This window comes from Ambystoma mexicanum, chromosome 2q, assembly GCF_040938575.1.
Source record: "Ambystoma mexicanum isolate Mex_15411 chromosome 2q, UKY_AmexF1_1, whole genome shotgun sequence".
NCBI classification, from domain to species: Eukaryota; Metazoa; Chordata; class Amphibia; order Caudata; family Ambystomatidae; genus Ambystoma; species Ambystoma mexicanum.
This window is the reverse complement of record NC_090924.1, coordinates 368,058,472-368,082,270: the sequence shown is the minus strand read 5'-3', so window position 1 is coordinate 368,082,270 and position 23,799 is coordinate 368,058,472. Positions and strand designations below refer to the sequence as shown.

Genomic DNA, 23,799 nt, shown 5'->3' with positions numbered 1-23,799 from the left:
GGCCTCCGTGCGCAAAGTGGATGCTGCCCCTTTACTGATTTATCTTGAATCTTGTTTTTTCAGCTCTTGGGAAGACTTCTGAAGAGTAGTCGCCCTGAAGACCTGCAAGCAGCAAACAGGCTAATCAAGAGCATTATAAAGGAGGTAAGAACCCAGGGAGCAACTCGCAGCGGTAATAGCGCTGGCGGTAATGGTGCCAAAAATGGGCGGAAATGGGAGGTTATTACCTCCAACAAAAAGCTGGAGGTAAACCTCCCACTTTCTGCCTAAATTTGGGATTAGGCGGAGCAGTAATGCGGTGGTAACAGCGTTACCCATTAATGTTTACAGCTCCACCCAACCCCTGATGAGGCCCACAGTAATTCGCAGTGTTGCTCATAACTTTGCTAACTATTGCACAACTGTTTGTAAAGTTTAAGTGTTGGTGTTCCGTTAGCAGAACCACTGATAGTGAATGTATATATGTATATGATAGTAATTGTGTGATCATTCTTACCTGAAAGTTTAATTGCTTAGGGTGTTTCCTAACAATCTAGTAAATAGTTGTATATTTTCTACATTTTCTGTCTAACTGGAATTATTGGAGTGCTCTCTGTGTGTTTCATTGTAGACCTATACAAGTCTCAACCCTCCTGAGTCTAATCTTACTGCTGTGCAGCTCTACCTTGACTGGGTTTGGTAGACATCAGTGTCTTTCCTGGTCACCATAATGGATTGGCCTCTCAGAATCCTCCCGCAGGGTTTCTGAAAATTCCTCTTAACAGATACCATTAGTATTAACAAGCTGTCACGATTTGCACCCTTCGCTCCCGACCCTGCCACTTGAGGGCCTGATTTGGGGTTTATTCCCTACTGGACCTTCCTTCTGGACCTCATGCAACAGTGCTGTGGTGAATCGGGAGCGCTAAATCCTTATTTTCCATGTTACTGCCCTTCCGGATCCATTTCAGGTTGTTGGCAGCCAGTATGCTACTTTAATCTAAAGACTATGCCTCCCAGAATTCCTGGCCGACTGCTGCATCTCCACCCTTTCAGGACAAGGTTGAGTGGAGGATAAGCAGCACCTGTGACTGGCAGGTGCAGCAAGCAGCACACCTGAGGCAAGTGCTTGTTAGCCAGCTTTAAAAGCCTCATTTGCTTCAGTCTAGCACTGGTCATTGATGTAGTGTTCCTGTTTGTGACTGGTGCCTTGTTCCCGGTTCTTATCTTAGTGTCTAGTTCCTAGTTTCTAATTTTCTTGTTCCATTTTCCCTGGATTCCAAATTTATTGTGCTTATTAGTAATTTCTACTTCCTGGATTGCCTTTCTGTCTTCCTCGGTTTTGCAGTCGGCACTCCTCTGTGCTTTCATTTTTCTGTGCAGCCCAGTGTGTCTGGGTTCTTCATTCCTTTGACTTTGCTCTATTCAACAGCGAAATCTTGATCCTTTAGTCTCTCATTTGTAGATCTAGTATTTTGTCCCAGTTTGCCTTTCCTTCCCTGGGTGGGGAGGAGGGAGGTTTTGTCCTTGTAATTTCGTTTTCCCTGCTCCTGTTCCTTTAATTTCTCTTGGAGTCTGTTCCAGGTTTTCCCTTGCACTTCTCCCTTTGTTCCCTATTGATTGGTGTGCTGTTGTAGCTAGCTCCTGTGTGAATGCCTATGTTTTCCTCACTATTCTGTAACCACTATTCCTACTTGTCCCTTGATGTATTAAGTTATCCTCCCATTGCTGTTATAGCCTTTCTGGGTCCCTGTTTGATCAACAGGGTTCGTGGGCTTCACTGACATTTCAGGTGGTATTTCTCATCCTTGTGAGTATTGTCTTTAAGTTACCTTATACAATATCATCAAGTGTGTTAGCTCACAGATCCTGTTGTTGCTTGCCCTGTATTTGGGCTTAGCACGGACAGTACCTGCAACAGCAATTGTGGGTAAGGAGGTTGCAGACTTTTTTGTAATCATAAAGAGCTTCTTAGTGCTTACCCTACATCCCTTTTAATATATTTGTATTCTATTCACGCTCTACTTGCACATCCTGGGTTTCAGTGTACATGTGTCTTGGTTCCTGAGTGCATGTTGTTTGACTCAAAGCTATTCACTGTATGATCTTGTGCACATTTCCCTTGCCATAGTCACTGCCTTTGTCCTCTCATAACACAAGCACTCTTGTAATGGTTCCACATATTGCGTATTCTGCTAGAGAAAATACATCATCCCTAACATATAAATCTGTTCATTGGCTTTCAGCTAACATTAACACATGAGAAATTAAGCTGTATGATATTTAATGGCCCAAAGGGACGATTGGATTTGCCCCTTTGCAAAAAATGCAAATAAAAGTGCAGGGCCACGTTGTTGCACTATCCTTCCGCTCACGTCACTTAGTTAGCTGACTTGTAAATATTGCTTCTGAGCAACATAATTTAAGAAAATCAGATATGAGTGTGCTTCTAGTAGTGCATTTTATTATTGTTGTCTAATCACTTGCAAAATAACACAATGGAAGGATATGTTTAGTCAGAATTTAAATGAGAGAAATAGATCTACATGGGATGTGGCTGGTATTAGGAACATTAGTGGAGATTGTGCTTCTTTAAGTGAACAGTTAGAGAAAGATCTGCAGCAGTCCCCCCTATTAGAAACTAGGACTCAGGTATTTACTATGTTGAAATGCGGCACCAGGAAGAAACCTGTGAAAGGGGACAGATAGTGTGTGTACATTCACAGGAGCGCTATTATAACACTGGCGCCAAAGAAGTAGTTATGGTCCCAACAGAAAGTAAATGTAAGATCTTAAACTCTGACTGGTTTGCAGTGAGCGCTAAACATTTTTTGACACGCTGAGAGGAATGCATTTCCTCCCGGTAGGAAGCAGAACCATCCTGATTTATTTGGTACTGATTGTGCCAAGTGTGTAGTTATTTGGGATATTCTGCCATGGAAGATCAGAAGTTTGAGTAACTAGGAGGAACATGTGGATCTGGTATTATTCCTGTAGAAATTTGATGTGATTATGCAGCAGGAGAAAAGATCACTAAAACCACTGTTCTTGGATGAAACACCACTGTTTGTTTTCTGTGCTAGCGCTGAAACCAAAAATATTAAAGGGAGGAAGTCTGGGGGTTTATGTATTTGGGTTGTAGTGTAACTAGATCCTAATACCAGCAGGTTCGTAGAACATTCAGGGGGCGAGACTGTCAAACTCTATTAAGCACATTTGAAGGTAATTAATTTTTATAATGCCCCAATAATTAAATGAGTCCCCTGACCTCTTGTGTTACTTAAAGAGATAATATCAGAATAGATGTTTCTGCTGGACAGAATCTCTGATATGGACATCGTCTGTGTAATAGGAGGGGATTATTATGCCAAACTTAGAAAAGGCCCATAATTAGGGTTAAGAAGAGTAACAGTCTCTTCCGGAGGTGTGTCTCGGAGGAACCAAGAATCCATCTGTTTTTGAATGAGCTTGCATTGAGATCCTTGAAATGTAGAACACTATCTGATCTTCCTGGGAGTGTAACTTATAGAAACACATTTTTTATTTCACCATTGATTCTTTTATAGTGAAAGGAGCTGATCAGTCTTTGGTAAAACACATGCAAGTCATAGATGTGAGAGCGACCATTTACCTCTCCTCTCCACCTTATGTAGGTGTACGTGACTGATGTGGTATCTCCCCATTTAGTGCCCCGGATAAAGACATAATAACATGCAATGGGAAAAATATCAAAACCCCACCTCCTTTTGCACTCGCAAGATCTGATCATAAGAAAACTTGCATGCAAGCACAAATGGATTGGGCATTAAAAGGCTTGGCAAGCTGAAGAGAAAGCAGCTATTGCCAATAAGACATTTTGAAACCTTGTTGTTCATGGTCACAAAACTCAAGCTAACAAGTAGGAGATCAACGTATTCCCCTACCAATTGCTTGAATATTTTTCAAATATCAATAATCCCACAGCCTTGGTACGAGAAGAGTATTGATCTGCAAATTTCCGAGTATGTAGAAAGAGGTAAAGTAGGCCCTTGATATCCAAACATCAATTAAGAGTTTGGGTCAGAATGCAATTCCAGTGGACATGTTTAACCATGAGAAGGTTTTGTCGATTCTGTTACTGATAAATATTTTTTTAATACCATTGGTTGTTTAAGGTAATTTTCAGCTTGCTCCAAAAATATGCTGTGGCTTCTTCTGTAGACTAGATCCAGGCTTCTATCTGTTAATCGTTTTGATTGGTATTTAAATCCATCAAATAAGATTAAAAGTGGGGCGTTGTTTCACAGCCAAAGCATGGAGACGTACTTTTCGGCGCTCTGTGCCTGGCCGCTGACATCCTGGCATAACTATCCTTTTTCCTGCAAAAATCCTGTGAAAAGACAATTGGTTTAAATCTTCGCCTGGATCTTGACAGGGCCGAGTGAGTGTAGAGGCTCCCTGCGGCCCAGGACAGGCGCCATCTTGGCCACCGGGTCTAGCCAGGGGATCACTTTGTTCTGGGCAGGCGTCCCACCCGCGACTGCCTGGTGACACCAGGCATCTGGAACCACACAGTAATACTGGTGCACTGGGTGGAAGACCCTGGCGGAACCAGGAACCGTGATTGGAATTGTGGTCCCGCGCCCACCGTTGGAGTCCATACTGCTGGGGGACTAGACATCGCTGGGGGGGGGGCGGTTAAGGTGGGGGCTCCCCTTGGTGCCTTAGGGGCACTGTGGCGAATGTGACACTGGTGAGGGGCAACAGACTTGGACCTGGGGGTCCTCCAAAACTGCAGTGAAGCAAGTTCGGCAGAGGCCAGCGAGTGACCCTCTCCCTGGAAAAATGAGAGCCAGGACTGGAAAATCTGCTGGTTCAAGAGGGTCGCTTGCCTGGCCTGACTGCTTTGACTCCATGCTAGGGGGACACTTGTGCGAGACACTGGGCAGAAGAAGGGCTCAGACAGCATATAGAAGAGAGTGCAGCGCACAGAATGAAATGGACCAATATGTGGTCTCCCAACCAATCCAGGTACAGATCTCTACATCTACTGGAGTAATGAATACTGTCTCTTTGCTGCCTGGTGGCCTCTCGCTCACTGATGTAATGGCGGCTATCGCAGATTCAAGATCTTCATTGGAAATTAAGATTGGCAAATCCATTGGCATTAATGTCAATGGCCCTCATTACGACCCTGGCGGTAAGGGGTTTGCGCCAGCGTTAGCTGCGCCGACCCCTTACCGCCAACTACGAGTTCCCATAGCGCCATGGTCACTTTTCCGCCCGCTTTTTGCGGGCGTAAAAATCCATGGCGCTATGGGACCTTGGTGTTAATTACGCCACCGTAATGTACGGTGGCGTAATTAACGCCTTCCCCACTCCCATTGAGCCCTATGGGGCCGAAATGGGAATGGGGAAGGGTAAATGGGTCAATGGGGACTTACCGCCCCGCCGACCTCGGAATGGGGCGGTAAGTCCGCCATCCGCCATGGCGTAAACGGACTTTACGCCATGGCGGAAAAGTCCGCCGATGGCGGAAAAAATCCGCCAGGGTCGTAATGAGGGCCAATTTGTGTTAGGACAGTTTTTCTGAAGTCCAGTTAAGGGCCTAGCAAAACCATTCTACTGAGGCAGTACAAGACTCCACTCTTAGTAGAAGGCTGTACCACCTGAGTTCGGGGTAGCGTAGACAGAGCAGCCAGGCTTATTTTAGGAGGGAGAGAGGGCAGTAGACTCAGTTAAAAGTGAAAATTGTAATACAAATGATCTAAAGAAACACTGAAACACTATGTATTGTAAAAATAAAGGATTTATTTAAATACAGGTAGGCCCAGATAAATCTAGGGGTTAAGTAAGTACTAACACATTATATGAAATCACAATATAAAACACTATACATGAAAGAAAGTACACAGACCAAAGTATAGACATTATTTGGAACACCTAACAGTAGTTCTAGGGAAGGCAAAACCTTGTTATACACATTTAGTATAGGTCAAGCCTATTCTTTGGGAGTAAAAGACCAATGGTTACTTTTAGATTACTTTTGGTAATACAGGGACAGTAGGCCCTTCCAGTTGTACAGTGACTCTTGGAACAAATCACATAAACAGTCAACTGGACAATATACTTTTGGTGAATAGTGAAACACTTATTCTAGGTGCAGTAAAAACCTATAACTACTTTTGCCATAACACACAGTTATACCAGGTGAGTAAAACCTAAGAATGTAATATACCATTACAGATGCTTTGGAAATCAAGGAACCCCAGATTGAGGTAAGCAATAACTCTGGTAAGTTGTTTTGGATGGCACACAGCTAACACAAGGTAAGTAAAACCCACATACTTTAACTTCGCAGTGAAGGGGAAAGTAAAACCCAATGTCACACTTTACTGAATAGTTATTCTAGGTAGGCAACAACCTAATGTAGACTTATTAAGGACAGGCTAGCAGCAAGTCAGGGGAAGCAAGACCCAGTTGGGGGACACTCATACAGTTATCCTAACAGGACTAACCTGGTGATACCAACAGTTGGAGGACACTCATACAATTACCCTACAGGAATAATCTGGTGAAACCAACACATTACTTTTGTAAAGAGGCACAACCTAATCACAGGAGAGTAAAATACCTTCACATCTACTTTCTCTTAGACTGGAAAAACAGTGGCTAACAAAGAAAAGATGTTAACCATACTTTTATGAACAGTGCATCACACATTCAAGATAAGTAAGAACTTTTGTAACTGTTCACTCTGAGAATTACAGTTACCCACCAACTCTTTACAAGAAAGTAAAACACTTGACTTCTTTTCTAGGCAGAAATCCCAATTCCTTCAAAGTCTTTCCCTTACAGCATGAGTGTTCTCAGTGGCAGAAGGGGGGTCACTAGGACTAGTGACCAACAGGCAGTGTTAGAATAAGTTCTTTAATAGCAAAAGTCAGCGTTCCTTAGGAAAACTGGGCAAACAGGTGAGTACTTTACTTCTAGGGTTAGAAGAGGGTCCAGGGGCTTCACAGAAGACACCCCAGCAGGATTCTAGCAGTGGGACTGGGGGTACTGGATGAGGGACCTCCCAATCACAGAAAACACCCCAGGACTACACTGAAATCCCAACAGGCTTAAGGTAAGTATATACCCAAGCCAACACAGTACCTCAGCAATGAAGAAGAGATTGCAGCAGGAGAACTTCAGGGACTGCAGCCAAATACCCGGTCAGTGGATTCCTTGTCCTAGAGACTGAACACAAGACCTCAGAAGGGACTTTGCAGCAGGGATCGCTGAAGAAGGTTCTAGGCAAGATTTCTCTCGCGGCTGAATGTGGTTCCGCGCGTTTGGCGCCTTTTTAGAAGAAGACAGAAAATCGCAGTTGAATTCTCGTTGTTACAAAGGTCCAGCACTCTTGTGAGGGGACTTTCTGGACTCGATTCGTGTCTCTGGAGATACACCAGCATGCCCACGAAGATTCAGCTAGATTCGGAATTCGGAAGGCCGTGCACCGCACAGTGGCTGGAGGTCCCAGGTTATTGTGGTATTGCAAGAACACAAGGTCACAGCAACTCATGGGATTGCTCAAAAAGCAGGTCTTCTTGAGTCTAGTGGGTCTCACCAGGCTCTGGGTTCGGGTCGTCGTTTTGAGAGACCCCGGGTCGATCGGAAGGAAGGGCTGCAGCAGGCTCCGGTTACACAGCAGGGTCTCCGGTCGCTGGAAATTATTCCCGCCGCTTTTCCTTCGTCATCCTCTTCAGTTTTCTGTTCCAGTGGTCGACATGACTTCAGCTTCCAGGTTTCCAGTATTTATCAGGAACTACAACACAACCTCTGCATTCTCTCCCTGCATTTTACAAGAAAGGGGTGTCTGGCTGTCCAATCAGGACAGCCAACCCTCCACTGGGATTTGGCCCAGTTGAAGGAAGGCATGAGACAAAGGAGGGGGAAGTTCTGGACTCCTCCCCCACTTCCTGTGCTTGCAGACTGACTGGAGCCTGGGCGGGGTATCCAGGGGACTCCGGCCAAAGACAAAACTCAAACAAAGGAATTTCCCGCCCTGGATATCAGGGGAAGGAACAAGAAACGACAAGAAAGACTAAAATGGCAGAAAAAGAATACAGGGGCCATTTTGGTAAAATGAGCACCCTTAGGTGCCTTTACTGCAGCTGTGATTACAGCCCGCGGTAAAGGTGCACCAAATTAGTAAAAGGTATCACTGCCACCAGCCATTAAAGGTAAGCTTGTCACTGTAACAGAATTGTTACAGTTTTAATGTGAAAGGGGATACCTTGCATCTCCCCAGCACTTCACATAAGGTGGGGGGTGCTGGTTTCACAGAATGAAATGTAAAAGGCATCCAAAGATCCTTTCTACCCTTGGGAACTGTAGTTCACTCAAGGTTAGCACAAGAAAGTTAAATGGGGAGCCCCTAGGGCAACCCAGCAACAACAGGCACTTATTGCCAATAAGTTGTTAGACATGATAACTTTAAAAAGACACTATGGAGATCTTAAAAATGACACCCATAAAAAGAGTCAAAGATTAGGTAAGTGTGGAAAAAGGTTCCCACTCACTGAGGTATTAATGAAAAATATCCCACTAGAAAAGCAAAAAGTTCTGGAGTCAAACCAGGAAAGGGAGATTTACCAGCTCTGTGGAAACCTTACATACCAATTTTCTTCGCCAAAACATCCAGAAGATATTCTGCAGAATAAGTGAGATTGAAAAGCGTATTGCTGAATACGAGGACACCCTACTGACACTTGGGCAAAAGGTTTCCAATATGACACCAAAGATTAAAGTACTGGACGAATGGATAGAAGAAGCAAAAGGCAGATCCTGCAGGAGTAACTTCAGAATGCTTGGCTACCTGGAGAAGCCAGAAGACCCAGGCATTGAGCTATTCCTTGGAAGATGGCTTGTTGACATTATGTAGTTGAAGGGTCTCTCGAATTTCTTCTCTATTGAATGGACCCATCATACTCTTACTGGCCCAGCACCCCTGGGCGCTCCACAAGAAATGTCGTGGCCAAACTACTGAACTACCGGGACCATGATGCAATCCTCCAAGTGGCACGTACTAAAGGATCACCTTCTGCCCGGACTATTCCAGATATATTCAAAAGGCGCACCAGTCATTCGACTTAGCCAAGAAGAAATTGCAATCCCTATATGTTAAATACACCCTTTTCTTCCCAGCGCAGCTCAAGGTCTACCTAAATGGGAAGATTAACATTTTCACTGACCCTAAAGATGCATACAACCGGATTAAACTTCATTTAGACAGCAGTTAGGGAAGGAAACAAAGAAAAATAAAACCATCAACACTGCACGCTTCCGATTGACCACGTCCTTGAGGCCTCCGTCGGATGAATCTGCAAATGCTCCAGATGATGGCACTTAGTCACTGCAAAATGCGGATGGAATGATTCTCATAAGACAAAATACAGGCCGCAAAAGATAAACTTGGGTAAGGGTATAGCACCAAAAAAGGGGCCAGGATGGGGCAGCCCAACACAGAGCTTACCGACCCAGGTGGTAGCGACAGTGCCCTCACAATTCAGTTACAACAGATATGCTGGTAGTTGGGTGTTAGGGTGACAGTCTCCATTATTTTATAAGTTGTGGTTCATGTTAGGGCGAAAGATGCATCCAGTTCATGGGATCTATGGGATGTGGGTGAATTGGGAAATGTTGGAGTTCAGTTATGCACAATCAGGTGTAGGATGTGTTTTTTCCTCAAGGCATAGAACTGGTCTCTGGAATGGGTTGAATGTCCTGCATAGGGTTCTGTTAAGTTTCCTAGATGAGTGATACTGGTAGCACTCAGTTCTCATGCATGTCCTGGTATGTCAATAGGCTTTGTGAGACGGTCAAAAGGGGCATGGTACTGAAACTACTCAACAGACATAAACCGACCTTTGTTATGCTTCATAAAACTCACTAATTGTGGGAGGAATGTAGTTTTTTTTTTTTACAAAGTTACAAAGACTATTTATGGGAAGTTTGAGAAACCAGAAGGTGTCTCACCCGCAGGTCCCGGGGATATGTCATCCTGGTGGCCAGGACATGGTCATCACTTTTGGATCCAGTTCCTGGGGGTGGACCAGTGCGGGAGTATCACCTCGGTAAGGGTCTTCGGGGAGTGGGACACCGGATGGTGAGACGCGGTATCTTCCTCCCTGTAACACCTTTACCCCATCCTACCCAATAGGATATTTAGAAACTCACCCCTGCCCCCCCAAACCCCTTTACCTGCACAAACACTTTCTCACGGACAACCCGTTCTGGGAGAAAACAGACTCACACCAGAGCCGTGTACCTGACATGTCCAATTACTATGGTCAGGCAACGTCAGGCAATTACTGACAATCACTCACACCTGACTTCCACTAAACTTTCCCACACGGATAAAAGGTGGATCACGAAAGCACACTGTGAGCAAGGCAAAGTACACAAAGGTACAGCAGTTTCGAGTCAGCAGCTGAACAAGGGGAGAAAAACGACAAAACAAGAAGGGTTCGTAAGAAGGGAAGTACCCTTGACCTTTTCGGCAAAGGCGCTACTACTTTCAAGAATCCTTCGTAAGGCCAGGAAACCAGACTGAAGAATCCTGCATTGTGTGTCAGAGATACCGACGGCCCTCCCACGTTGACGGTGAGTTGGGGAGACCGATGCAAGACCGGTCTGTGTTGAAGTCAAGGTTGCAAGTGGCAACATTGTATAACAAGTGCTGGAGCAAACATTGTTAAACGCGTGTGATGAAAGACGTGAGTAGAGCTAAACCACTGATGGATGTTTGAACTTGAGAAGGAAAGATACGATACCGTTGACAGAGTGGTCCGGCACTGTGAATGTGCTCAATCGAAAGTCTCTATAAGGTATCCCGTGAAAGTCGTTTCCTGGAATTCCACAGCTAATATAAATTTGTTCTGTAATGCTGATGCAATGAAAATGCTGCGATGGGGTAACATTATTCTGATTCAGGAGACATGTATGTTGCAGACTCCGGTCTTGGTTGGCTACCAGGTCCTTACTCAATTGGCAAGGCCGAGTAACGGGGGCAGGGCCTCGGGGTCTGCTTATTGCAGTGAGCTCCACTTTAAGTATGAGGGTGTCGCTTATTCCCAATCTCCCATTCGGGGTGATGGCCACTAAACTAACTTCCCTCGATGGCCAATGCAATATGCTGATTATTAGTATTTACTAGCACCGGGTAGTGGCTAATTTGCAAGATTTTATTTTGGCTATCTCGGAGTGTATTTCTATTTTGGTTCATTCGTACCCTGGCGGAAGGAGTCTTGTGGGGGGGATTTGAATTCCAATTGTATCATTCCGGAAACACTTGATGGTAATTGGGATGTGATCAGGGAGACCATGCCTAATGAGCCTAAAATCCAAAATGGCTTGAGGTGGTGGTCAACTATGGAGGCCTTGAGTTTGAACTTAATTAATGCCATGGTAGTTGGTGAGGGTTTGGACATGTCTACTTGGGGATGAGGGGATAACGCCTCAACCTTAAATTATATATTTGTGGACGCAGTCCTAAGTAGTGGCTATGTGAGTTTCGTTGTTCAGCACAACAATTTTAGTGACCACTCAATTCTTATGACCGAAGCAAAGAGGAAGCTTCATTGTGATATTAGGGCCTTGAAAGTGGTCAGTAAGGGGAATACTAATTTTGGGTCTGATCTGAAGAAAATAAAACAAATGTATAAACATTTCTGTAAATCTATAAAAGCTACGATGCTACAGCTGGATGCTAAATGCATGCTTCGGACCTTAATTAAATATGATTCCCATGCATTCTGGGTCTAGTTAATAATTTGGACCCGTCAGTCGAGGCTTCTGCATTGAACACTGTTTCTGAAACCCATTGGGTGGATTTCTTTAATGAGATTTATGGTGGGGGGCCAATAGACAAGGAACTTGATCCCGTTATTAGTAAATATATCATAGAAACCACATGGGATATTAGGATTCAGCCTAAGGACATTGGGCTCCTAATCAAGAGGTGTAAGAAGTTGCGTGTCACGAATGGCCACACAAATTATCCATTGAAATTAGGTCTGATTAACTGGTCTAAGGTCTTCCATGTCTTGTTTGGAAGTATTCTGGTCTCAGGTATTCTCCCTGTCTCCTGGCGAACAGCTAATGTGGTTCCCATTTTTAAGAGAGGCTCAAGGTCCGAACCAAAAAACGATCTCCCAATTTCACTAATAGATGCTGATTGTAAAAGTTTTTCATCAGTTCTTTTAACTCATGTAGAAGATTGGGCGGTGGCAACTGGTCGATTGAGCCCATTTTAGATGGGTTTTCGTAAGGGACATTCTAGTAACCTTAATGGTTTCATGTTGAAGGCCCTGCAGGTTTCGGCATGGAATAAGTGGAATGGTTGTACTTATGTGGCATCCATCGACCTTTCTATGGCTTTTGACAAGATAACCATGAATAGACTGTGGAGTAAACTTGCTCAATGGGGGCTACCGGGTGGTCTGTTGAGACTTTTGCTGGTCCTCTATGAGGATTCCAGGATTTGCGTGAGATTGAATAGGGGTGGTGACCTGTCAGAACGCATGAAAACATTTACGGGTTTGAGACAGGGATTCAATCCGGCACCATGCCTGTTCAACCTGTACGTATCCGATGTGGTAAATTACCTGGCGGGGGCGGGCCTTACTCCACCCTCAATTGGTCAATTGAGTGTGGAATGGTTGGCATACACAGATGATTTTTTAGTTATTTGATCATTCATGGACTGGTTCACAACGTTTATTGACTACATTTTCCACATTTGCTTTTGATAATGGCCTCATGGTGAACCCAAGTAACACCAAGATTTTAGCCATCTCTAGGGGGGGGAAAAAAAGAAATGTAGGGTCTGGTCTTTGGAAAATAGAGCGATTGGCACTGTGGATTCAAACTTCCTTTGCCAGTTGCAAGAGAGGGCCCTCGCAATTTTGGATAACTTGGCGATGGAAAGGCCTCTCTGTTGGCGAACCCTGGGAGAGTTAAGAAAGCCCTTTATGATTATGATTGAGTTTGCACTTCTGATTCCTTCCATTTACACCCATCGATGCATAATTTAGTATTTGAACATAGAAGGAGGGGTGCCTCAACAATGATTCTCTCACAGTTTCCTAATAAATACTATAGAAGTATTCTGTTACGATTAAGATTAACTAGAGAGATCCTGTTAAGAAGGGGAACACTCCCTATGATGGACACCAATTGTAGATTTTGTAACTTGGTCCCGATTGAGACTGCACGACATTTGGTCTTGGAATGTCAAACATTAAATACTACTAGGATGAAATATTTCCCTAAGACTTCCTTACGGCCCTCAATTGGTGTTCTGTTAATTGCGACTATATGTGGAATAGATGTCTGATCATCAATTCTACTAAAGAGGGTCTGGCAGTGGCAGGTTTTATTAAAACTATAATTTTGATGTATTGAATTTGTTGAACTGAACTTGATGAATTAATGAACTGTCGGGTTTTAATCAAGTATGATGACAGCGTGTTTTAAATGTAATTTTAGGAGTTTAATTTATAGCTTTGCTCTTTTGTTCAATTTTAGCTGTTTTCATATGTCCGGATTCTATTTGATGTATTACTGTATTTAAGGATGTATTACATGGATTTTTTTTTAAAAGGTTTTTTGTAAACCAAATACAAATAAGTGAAGTGAATCGAAGTGGTCCTGCGACAGTTTAAGCAAAACCCATCGCTCATTCGAAAGTCTTCGATTCTGATATAAAATTGTGAACAGTGCTGAAAAGGGGTCTGAGCCCGAAAGAGGGAGATCCATGGTCCGAGCCCGAATGAGGGCGATCAAATTGTGAACATTGTGGAAACTTGTGAATGTGAACAAAGTCTTTGATTCTGATATCAAATTGTGAACACTGTGAAAAAAGGATCTGCGTGCAAATGAGGGGGATCCATGGTCCCAGCCCGAACGAGGGAGACCAAATTGTGAACATTGTGGAACCGTGTGAATGTGAAAACCCGAGAAAGAGAAAGGAACTTTTGTGTTTTCGTTGTAACATCAGGCCCGCTGCAATAGGAAACTGTCATTAAGAGAGAGACTTTGGCGGAAGGCCCTGATGCCTATGTTTGGAGTGTGTGCCAAGCTCAAGTGTGCCGCCTTGCCCTGTGCTGAAAACGTGGGGAAGGGGAGCCAACTGCTCAACCATCCTGACATATTATTTCTTGAACACTTTCTGTTTTGTATACACCATTGTCCCACACCCTTTTGTATTTAGAACTAAGGATTGGCAATAGGTTTATTAGTACATGCCCTTTTATTTTGACAGAGACACTACTAGGACTGTGTTACTTTTATTTTGATGGTCATAGCTTTCTCCCTTCTTTCGATTTAGGTTTAGATAGGCGTTTGACCAACCCATTTGAAGTTCAATAAACACCTTTGAATTGTGATCACTTGTGTCTGTCGTCACTGTTGATACCATGCCTTCCTTACAGAAGATATGGCATGCAGGATTCACTCAGGGATCGAGGGGGTTCATGACTCTGCTTCGCAAACATACACCCTTTGAGGTTGCATTGATTACACAGGATATCAGGGGGTGGTACCTATTAGTGACAGGGCTGTTTAACAGAGAAAAGATAGGTCTCCTTAATGTCTAGACCCCTACCACCTAGCATTGACTTCCTTCACGAATCAGAAGGGCTGTTGGTGGGACAGCCTGTTGATTTTTGGGTGATGGGAGGCAATTTTAATGACGTTATGGACCACTCCACAGACAGATTTCTGAGTCCCGACGGTCGAGAACGGACCCAAACTAAATCGTGCAAATTTGTGAAAGCCATGGGACTTGCAGATGTTTGCCGGTCAATCCATCCCCATCTTCACGGTTTCTCATTTCACTCAGGTGCACATCTCTCCTTGTCCCGAATTGACTATTTCTTTCTGCCTAACACAGACTTATCTAGGGTCATGGATGTTAGTTTTCTTTCACGGGGTGTCTCGGATCAATCACCACTCATGCTCTTGGTAGGTGGATCAAAATGCACTAGCCAAGCAAAGTGGCGACTAAACTCGTACTATCTCGGTTTCCCAGATGTCTGGACACAATTGACTGACAAAACGCAGGAATATTTCGAATTCAACACCCATCAGTGGAAGTTCTGAGAATATTGTGGGATGAGTTCAATGCCACGATACCAGGGGAAGCCATGTCAATGCTTGCAGCAAGGGAAAAACAGAGGCTAAACAGGATGTTTGAGTTAGAAATTGAAAATGAACGACTGGACAAGCCTTCCTCGTGGACCATCCCAGAGAGCCCTGCTACAGTTGCAGGCTTCTTACCACAATTGTGCAATGGACACGGCTCGCCACTCGCACCTAGCGTCTCGAACCAGAATATATGAAGCGTGGGACAAGGCTGGGAAATTTCTGGCGTGGTTGGAACAGAGAGAAACCGCCTTCCGACATGCATGGCATGTAAACACAACCGCGTTGTGTTTCTGCCTGCCTTGGCTTTCACTTTGGGTCTCCGGTGCTCCCCTGGGGGAGCACCGGAGACCCAAAGTGATAGCCACAGCAGGCAGAAACAACGCGGTTGTGTTTGAACACGCTGTGGTTTTTCTTTCCGAGTTTCTCAGGCTCCTCCGAGCCGGAGGAGCCTGAGAAACTTGGAAAGAAAAACCGCAGCGTTTTCAAACACAACTTTGTATTTATGTTTGCGGTCGCTTCAAAAGCGACCGCAAACATAAATACAATGTTCTTAAAGCTGCGGTTTTATTTCTAAGTTTTCCGGGCTCCTCCAGCCCGGAAAACTTAGAATAAAAACGCAGCTAGTGCTTATTTTTTTAAAAATAAATAGCACTTACCGAGATTCAGCTGCAGCTTTCCTGCTCTGGTCTCCGGTCCCCGTCCTCCGCGTACAGCACCAATGAAGGAAAAGCCACCCAGCGGTAGCTTTTGTTTACTACAGCTGGCTGGCTTTTCCTTCATTAGTGCCGCAAAAGCAAAAGCCAGCACAGGCGGGCATCCATTTCACAAAATGGATGCGCCCATGTGCTTGCTTTTGCGAATTTTGAGCTTAAATAGCTAAAAATTTTACATAGGAAGTTTAAAAAAAAAGTGCTAGTATTTTTTTTTTAATGTTGCCTATCTATTTTTTAAATAACATTTTTTGCTGGACTATCCCTTTAATTGGAACAAATCGTTATTGGTTCCAGTTCAGGGAAGTCCGAAGGCAGTACCTCCTGAATACCCCCTTCCAGTTGCATGAGACTCATTTAAATACCTTGGCATTTGTGTTTGCTGCAACCCACAATCGTTCCTCTCCCATAATCTCACGCCAGTCAGAAGGAGGGTTCAGGTGGATATTCGTTACTTGGCAGCCCTCCCACTCTCGTTGCTCAGACGGGCCGCTTTATTTAAGATGATTGTTCTTCCCAGGTACTTTCTATGTTCTCCACAACCCTCCCATCATGACACCAAAGGGGGAATTATTTTAAATCGAGCAGTACATGAGAGCGCAGCTATCGAGCGAGTCCCAACCTAGAATAGCAATGTGGACGCTTGCGCCTCAGTTTGGGAAGGTGGGATTGGTCTTGCCGATGTAAGAAAATACTACTGGGCGGCGCAATTAGATGCTGCAAATAAGTGGCTACATGGTGATCTCTCTTACCCACTGTGATGAATCTGATGCCATCACTCCTTTCCCTAAGATAGCCTCTCCCTATATGGCCCGGGGACGGCAGCGGCTACTTGATCCTGCCCCTGAGCGTGGCTATATAAGGGAGGACCACCTGGGGGGAGGTGACCCTCTGGGAAACGACATGACATAATTGGGGGAAATCACATGCCCTCCATTCCCTTCAAGGGATGCTTCCTCTATTCCCCATGCCTTAATGGCATATTGTCACACTCTCCCTCAACCTCTTACTAGATCTGTTTAAATACTCCCCAACATCCCACAAAGAACAGTATGCTAACAACTGGGACGTGGAAGAGGCAGGAGCAGTAATGATCACTCCAAATGAAAACCGCTATCAGCTTCCTCAACATCATCCAAGAAACAGCCTTGTAACAACTGAGATGGGCAAGAACAATGGATTAATGAAGATGACGAAGACCAGTAAGCCAACACGATGGTCTAGTCTTTGGAGAATACGTTATCATGCCAGGAAGTTTAAAACTGTGACCGCTACAGCTGATAGAGAGAAGGAGAAGCAGAGGTGAGAACTGCACACGCTGGGCTGCACCGTGACCCATACAGACGCCGAGCACAACACGGAAGGGAAACATGCCGTGGCAGATGGTGTGAAGGCGAGCCCAAATGTGGAATAAAGAAGCCCAGGTGCAGGGGGATCGCCGCCCGAGAACATGAGGCAGAAGGAACTGCGCATCGTATAAAGTGACATGGCGAGAGGGCAACGGCTAACGGGACGCACGCCGAGCCAACAAAGTGAAGAAACCTGAAACGAGGTAACACAAGAAGCTACCGGTAATCCCCGGGAAGACAGGTGGGCTACCAGATTGCCTGACAAAGTGTGCTGCTTCATGAGAATTAAGCAAGAGACACAAAGGAAAGCCATTGAAGAAGTTAACATATATGTAAAGCCAATTAGGAATGGGTTGTTGAACCCATATCTCAGGGGAGAAAGCAAAGAGAACTCTCTGAAAGAAGGATTGATAAGTCAGCAATGGGCTATCAATATTTCATGGATAAGCGGTGAAGTTAAATGTTTATAAAATAGAGTCCTGTCAGGAGAGTATACCAGGTGAAATTAGGTGTTTGTAAAATAAAGTCCTGGCAGGAGAATACACCAGGGAATTCAAGAGAATCCCGAGGAAGGTCAATTCCCTTGATAGTGTGAACTGCTGTGGAAATTTTTATAAATGTGGAAAGTAGAATTTCAATGAAGACCCATGCACTTGTGATTATGAACTATTGTGAATGTACTGGTGACCTGTGAGTCTGGGACTCGCATTGAAGTTGTGAATAGAGTGAAAGAAGAATCCCTAGGAAGATACATGCCCTACAGATTTACACTATATTGACGTTGAAGAGGAAACCTGGGAAATGGAGCTATTTCCCTGAGAATTGTGAACACACCCAGAGGAGGTTCTAAGGAACTTGTCTATTCTTTATTTGAACTTTTGATATAAGTACAAGGAATCTAGGGAAGGGGGCCATTCTCTGGAACTGTGAACATTGTCCATTTGAAACCTTTTTGTTGGATTCAAACCTTTATGTTATGATTCAAACCTTTTGTGCACTTTAAGAATCAAGAGACAATACTATTTGAATTAGTGTGAGATGCCAGATTAGGATTCCAGACACAGGACATATTTGTTTTGGGACATCTTCACAAAGGACAGACACAATAATTTTGGTTGAGGTAGGGAAATACCTCCTAGATTAGGGAAAGTGATGCATTTTCCAACTTCCATTTGTTTTAATAAATGTTTGTAACCACAAACCATGAGTTCTCTGTGTCCGTGTCTCATTCCTGGCTCGTCACACCACACATCGCCCCAAGCAACAATGTGTGGGGTTTGAAGATCCACTTCTCACTATATATTGTGACAACGGTTTGCAGGGACTGCCACTTGCATCACAACAGGTCATCTGAACACACAGTGTAGTGATGAGGGTGTTGGGATGGGAGAGGGTTGTGACTTTGGAGGCCCCCCAATGGAATATCTGGAACTTGACAGAAATCTGTAAATTAAATTACGGGGAGAGCTTGCGGCCTAAGGATATCCAACTGGTGGGTGATGCGCTTATTGAAGGGTGACTTAAGAGGTTTCATGAATTGCAAAATGACTACCAACACCAGAAAGATACACTCGGTTTAGACACCCAATGTATACAAAGTTCTGGGGCGTTTATGACTACGCTGTCTGGACTTCATTGAAGCTAACGTTAATTCTGAGGTAATTCCCAGAAGGGCTATCTCGACTCTATCAAGTGGTCATTAATTTCACCTCGAACCCGCTTGAGAGACTTAAGACTAGGTGGGAAGGGGATGTAGGTTCCATTGATGGGGAAGCGTGGCAAGAGGCCCTAATGTCCCCTAGAGAAGTGGATATCTCAGCAAATTTCAGGCTAGTACAACTAAAAGTCCTCCACAGGGTTTGTTATATGCATGCACAGTTGTTCAAGGCCGGCCGCTCTACCGACTCGGAATGTGTAAGTTGTTGTACGAAGGATACTGTGACGAATCGAGAGTATTTGTCCCTTCTCCCAAAGGTGGGAGCCACTCCCTTTGAGGCTAGGGAGGTGAGCCCGCTCCGCATGGGGGTCTGGGTAAGTGGGACCTCACTGGGAGCGACTCCCCTCTAGCGGTCAAGAACTCTCATTCCCACAATGAACTCCCTATGCAAACAACACTCTCTGCCTATATGGGATTGCTCTCAACCAAATATAATGTGTAATACTTTTGTTTGGCTTCAGGTAATGCTGGATCAAATGCAACACCTAAAGGAAAACGCAACACTGCTTTGAACGCAAACGCTTACGTAACTGGGACGAACCGATCGAGAAGAGAGAGAGACATACACAGGGGAAGCCCTATGATGTAGCAACCTCTTAGAGGGGGGGGCAATGTGGAGCCACAGAGCCTGTGGCAGCCCGCGAAGGTGAGAATGCCTGAGACAGACACTGGAGGCCCAGCACAGCATATAGTGGAGAAACCACCTCCAGGACAGAAGATTTGAGACCATCCTAAGCATTGGCGTGACCACAGAGAACACGTGGTGGGCCTGCGGCCTGACGAACAATGCCTAAACAGAACTAAGCAGGAGGAACAAAACTTCCCGTCGGCAGCCATACGACAACCACAGTGACACAGTGAAATTCCAAGAGCTGGTCCGCACTGGAGAACCGAGAGAGGAGACCAAAAGTGGAGGAAATCGACCTGTGTCGACGCCAAGCCCCGAGAATTGACCCATCAGAAGTGAAGGCATCGGGGTGGAGCAGAGAAGGACAACATATTGATTGAAAGGAAGATTGTAAACCATTGAGAAATAATGCATTTGTATTTGAGGAAACCACAAGATAGTTACAAAGTATAATTGTGGAGAAAACATGTAAGCCATTAATGAGAGACTTTCATAAGTAATAATTATCGACGACAAAGTGAGAGAAAGGCGAGCCAAGTACGAAGGGCCCAGAACTGGTGGTGCCACACCATCGTGAAGGTTATAACAGACTCCAACAGAGAAAGAATCAAGTTGAAAGTGTCTAATAATAGGAGAAATAATAGGAGAAAGGACTAATAATAAGAGGAAGGAATATACAAGATTACATCCCAAAGGATAGCAAGAAGGACATTGATAGGTCTTGCACACTCTGGGATAGGCAACCTACAAACATACAGCAAGAACTGCAGAAACTCATGAAAAAGACAGTGGGAATCCGAATCAATAGTTCCTACTAACTTGTGGTCAGCACATGACAACGTCAAGAATTGTTGTAATTGGAACACTCTGAAAGAAAGCTCCAAGAGAGACAACTACAGTGAAGGTGCCAGAAGATATATCTTTTGGCCATTTTTTGTTATTCTAGTGGTAGGATCAGTTAGAGTTAGGTTTTGGGTTGAGAACATTTTTACTTTTGTCGACAGACAAGCACCCTTACTTAGTTTGGTTTCTTTAGGGAATATTTTCATAGAAATAGCATTTTTCTTATTATTTAAATAAAACTATTAAGAACATCCAACATGAGTCCGGCTCCTTCTTGCAACCCGCCACAGTACCTTCTTCCATATATTTTGTCAGTGTCCAAGAATCAGGAAATTCTGGCTTGCGCTAGACAGGCAGATATTAGAGCACTCCCGCGACCTGTCCCTGACAATCTAAAGCTAGCTCTTCATGGAATATGGGGGGAAACCGTCTTCACCAGGCATGAAAAACTTCTCATATCAAGTGCCCTACTTATTGCTAAACAAAATATTGCTATGTAGTGGGGTGTCAGGGAACCACCGAAGACCTCCATATGGTTGCAGGATATGCACCAATGCATGTCCATCGAGGAACGAGTGTATAGAGCTAGGTGATGTACGGATAAGTTCATTCAAGTTTGGGAGAAATGGGGGGACAACGAATAATGATTGTACGTGATGGGACTGTTTTGATTACAAGGATTACATGTCTTTTGAATATTGTGGATTAATTTTGGGCTATACACCTGATCGATTTGTTTTTAGTCCATGTAAGGATAGTAATTAATTAATTTCAGGATGAAAGAGGGGACAAAAGAATGGTGATGAAACAGAACAGATTACATCTGATGGTAATTTCGTATGGCCCTATTGAGCCATACCTAACGTGGGTAATGAAAGAGGCATCGTTGAGGTTGCTAATGCAATTTACATGTAATGATTTGAAGTTTTGCCACACATGCTCTTTGTTCACATTATGATTACTGCATTTATCTGTGTCCCTTTTGCCCAGAATATGAGGAGGCTGTGATGCACTTTTTTTGTTTTAGGCATCAGCATATCCTCTGTTGCACAATTGTACTAGTTCCCAAAAACCGGTATTCGCCCAGTGTTGTGCCACACTTTACTGTCTTCAATTGCTACCCGAGCAAGCGATGGCTTGGGATGTGCAGACCTAGTCAACTGAACCATTAAGAATGTGTGGACTAGTCATTTAAGGTTGCCTATGTGTTTTTAATATTTATACTTGTTTATGATGGCATTCTATTTTGAACTGAACTGTGAATGGTATTGGCGTTAATGAATTCTTCCTCAGAAATAAAGCTATATTTGATTTGTTTTACTTTCTGGTGATTCCATTGTTTGTTGGTTTACCTACCATCTATGCTCAACTCTAGAAGCATTATACTACTGTTGAGCACTTTTTCACTTGCTCCAGGAGTGAGTAGGGTCTATCCTATGATCCTGTATTGTGCGATTACTGACATGTTATGCAGAGAAATCCCTTTTCTTCCTCCTCCATTTAAACAATAAAACGTGAACAACAGTGTTACTATTGGGCTACTTTTGTGAGTTCTAGGAGTAGTTAGGGAGTCTTTTGAGACTGTTTACTGTTTTTATAATATTCTGCCTAGTTCTAGTGTTTATTCTTTGCCCTTATTTGAAGTGTGATTACTTTCCATGCAATACTTATATGGTGTATATATTTTACAATAGATTTGTGAGGTGTCTTCTGTTGTGTAATCTGTATGGGACTAAGTGTACCTAGCCTCTAGCTTCTTCCCTCCCCAGAGTGTAACCAAGACTGATTTGCTGCGTTACCATCGGGAGAGTTTGGACAATCTGTGATGGTCATCAATACATTTAGGGTAGGTGTCTTCACACCCCTATGGAATAGAAGCCAACATTCCGACTACGATGCCAAGTTCTGGAACTATCGTTTCTAGTGTAACATTAGAGATGTTAGCTGAAGGCAGGGATGGCTGTCACTGTTAGTAGGTGCTTAGTTGGAGTCTCTTTGCTGGCTGAGTTAAATGTAGCAAGCTGCAAGTGTTAGAGATGTATTGCCAGTTAATGTCTTACTGGGCCCCTTCCAAAATCCAATCCCTTACCCTGTTAACCTGTGTGACCATTCTGAATATTTACAGTCAGGAGAGAGACAGGTACACTGACAAACTCTGAGGACAGCACAGCCGTAGGGTGGAAAAAAGCCAGGCACTGTTGGAGACAAATAGATGAAAGAGGCGAGAGAGTGAGAACAACATGCAGTCAAAGAACAAAAAGTCAGGAGCAACGTATGCCTGTACCTTTATAGTTCCCTAGAACCGGTGGAATACACATAGGTTGCCCCGCATCACAATCTCCCATGGCTTCCAAAGCTACCCCCACCTTTGCAGCCTCTGCCTGTGGGATCACAATGCTGGTGGACGTATGTGGTGCAGGAGCAGTGGGGTGTGGGTTGAAAGAGTGGTGTATGCAGATAAATTCAGTGCTGATCCTGTGCTCCCTACTTGAACTACAGAATTCTGATTTTTGCCTGTATAATTTGTAGTTAAATTTTTTCTAATACTTGTTAATTGAATGTTGGACTTTCGTCCTATCGCTTACATTAAGCATGCTTTACCATACATATTTTTGCACTCTGGCGTTCTTTGCTTCTTCAAACCTGTAACAAGGTGGGTGCATTATACAGTGCCAATGTTTCACAGACTTTCTGAAAGCAAGATAGCCTTTAATGAATTTGATTCAGCATTTCTGATGATTCTCTGTGCTTTCCTTTCATTCATGTTTCCTTGCCACGCAGGGCAACTCTGCAGTTTGGTGCTCAAACAGAAGTCTACTCTTTCTTTGTGCTTTGTGCATGTCTTCCAGTTCAGAAACCTTTGGCTTTTCAGCACTTGGAAGCCTAGGAAACGTGCACACTCCCTTCTCCCACACCTACCTATTATTTACCTACGTCAGCAGTAGTTGTTCGGGTACCTCACTTCTGCTGGGGTCCACACGCATTAACAGGTGTGAAATGCAAAGTTGTTGATCATGGTGTGCTTCCACAGGAGCAAGAGAAGAGTGAGAAGATCTCCAGGCGAGTCTCTACCATCAACGACGTGCAGACCCAGACTGAGCTGCTGACTGAGATGCTCTCCAAATATCAGTGGGGGATGCTCTCCCCGGGTGACCGGCAGGCAATGCAAGTAAGCATCTGGCAGCTGGGAAGACACACACATCCCACTCTGCCGCCACCATCCTAACCTCTTACCAACTACTCTAGAATGGTTTCCAATCTTTGTTTCCTTTTTTTTTGTTTATTCTTTCTCTTTGTATATTTCATTGCTCTGATTTATTTTATTTTTGTTAAGGCTCTGCTGGGTTCATGGATGTAAGGCAATCTCTAAAACACCTAATCTGCCAGCACTTGGTGATT

General features: G+C 44.1%; 1 protein-coding gene across 1 annotated transcript in view; it reads left to right on the top strand.

The window, feature by feature from the left end:
- GGA2 (golgi associated, gamma adaptin ear containing, ARF binding protein 2) overlaps nucleotides 1-23,799 on the top strand; it is a 336,280-nt gene that overhangs the window by 125,211 nt on the left and 187,270 nt on the right. Inside the window, exons 7-8 of the mRNA XM_069647399.1 lie at nucleotides 64-144; nucleotides 23,432-23,569. Coding sequence (XP_069503500.1) covers nucleotides 64-144; nucleotides 23,432-23,569 — 219 coding nt within the window. The remainder of the gene's footprint in view (nucleotides 1-63; nucleotides 145-23,431; nucleotides 23,570-23,799) is intronic.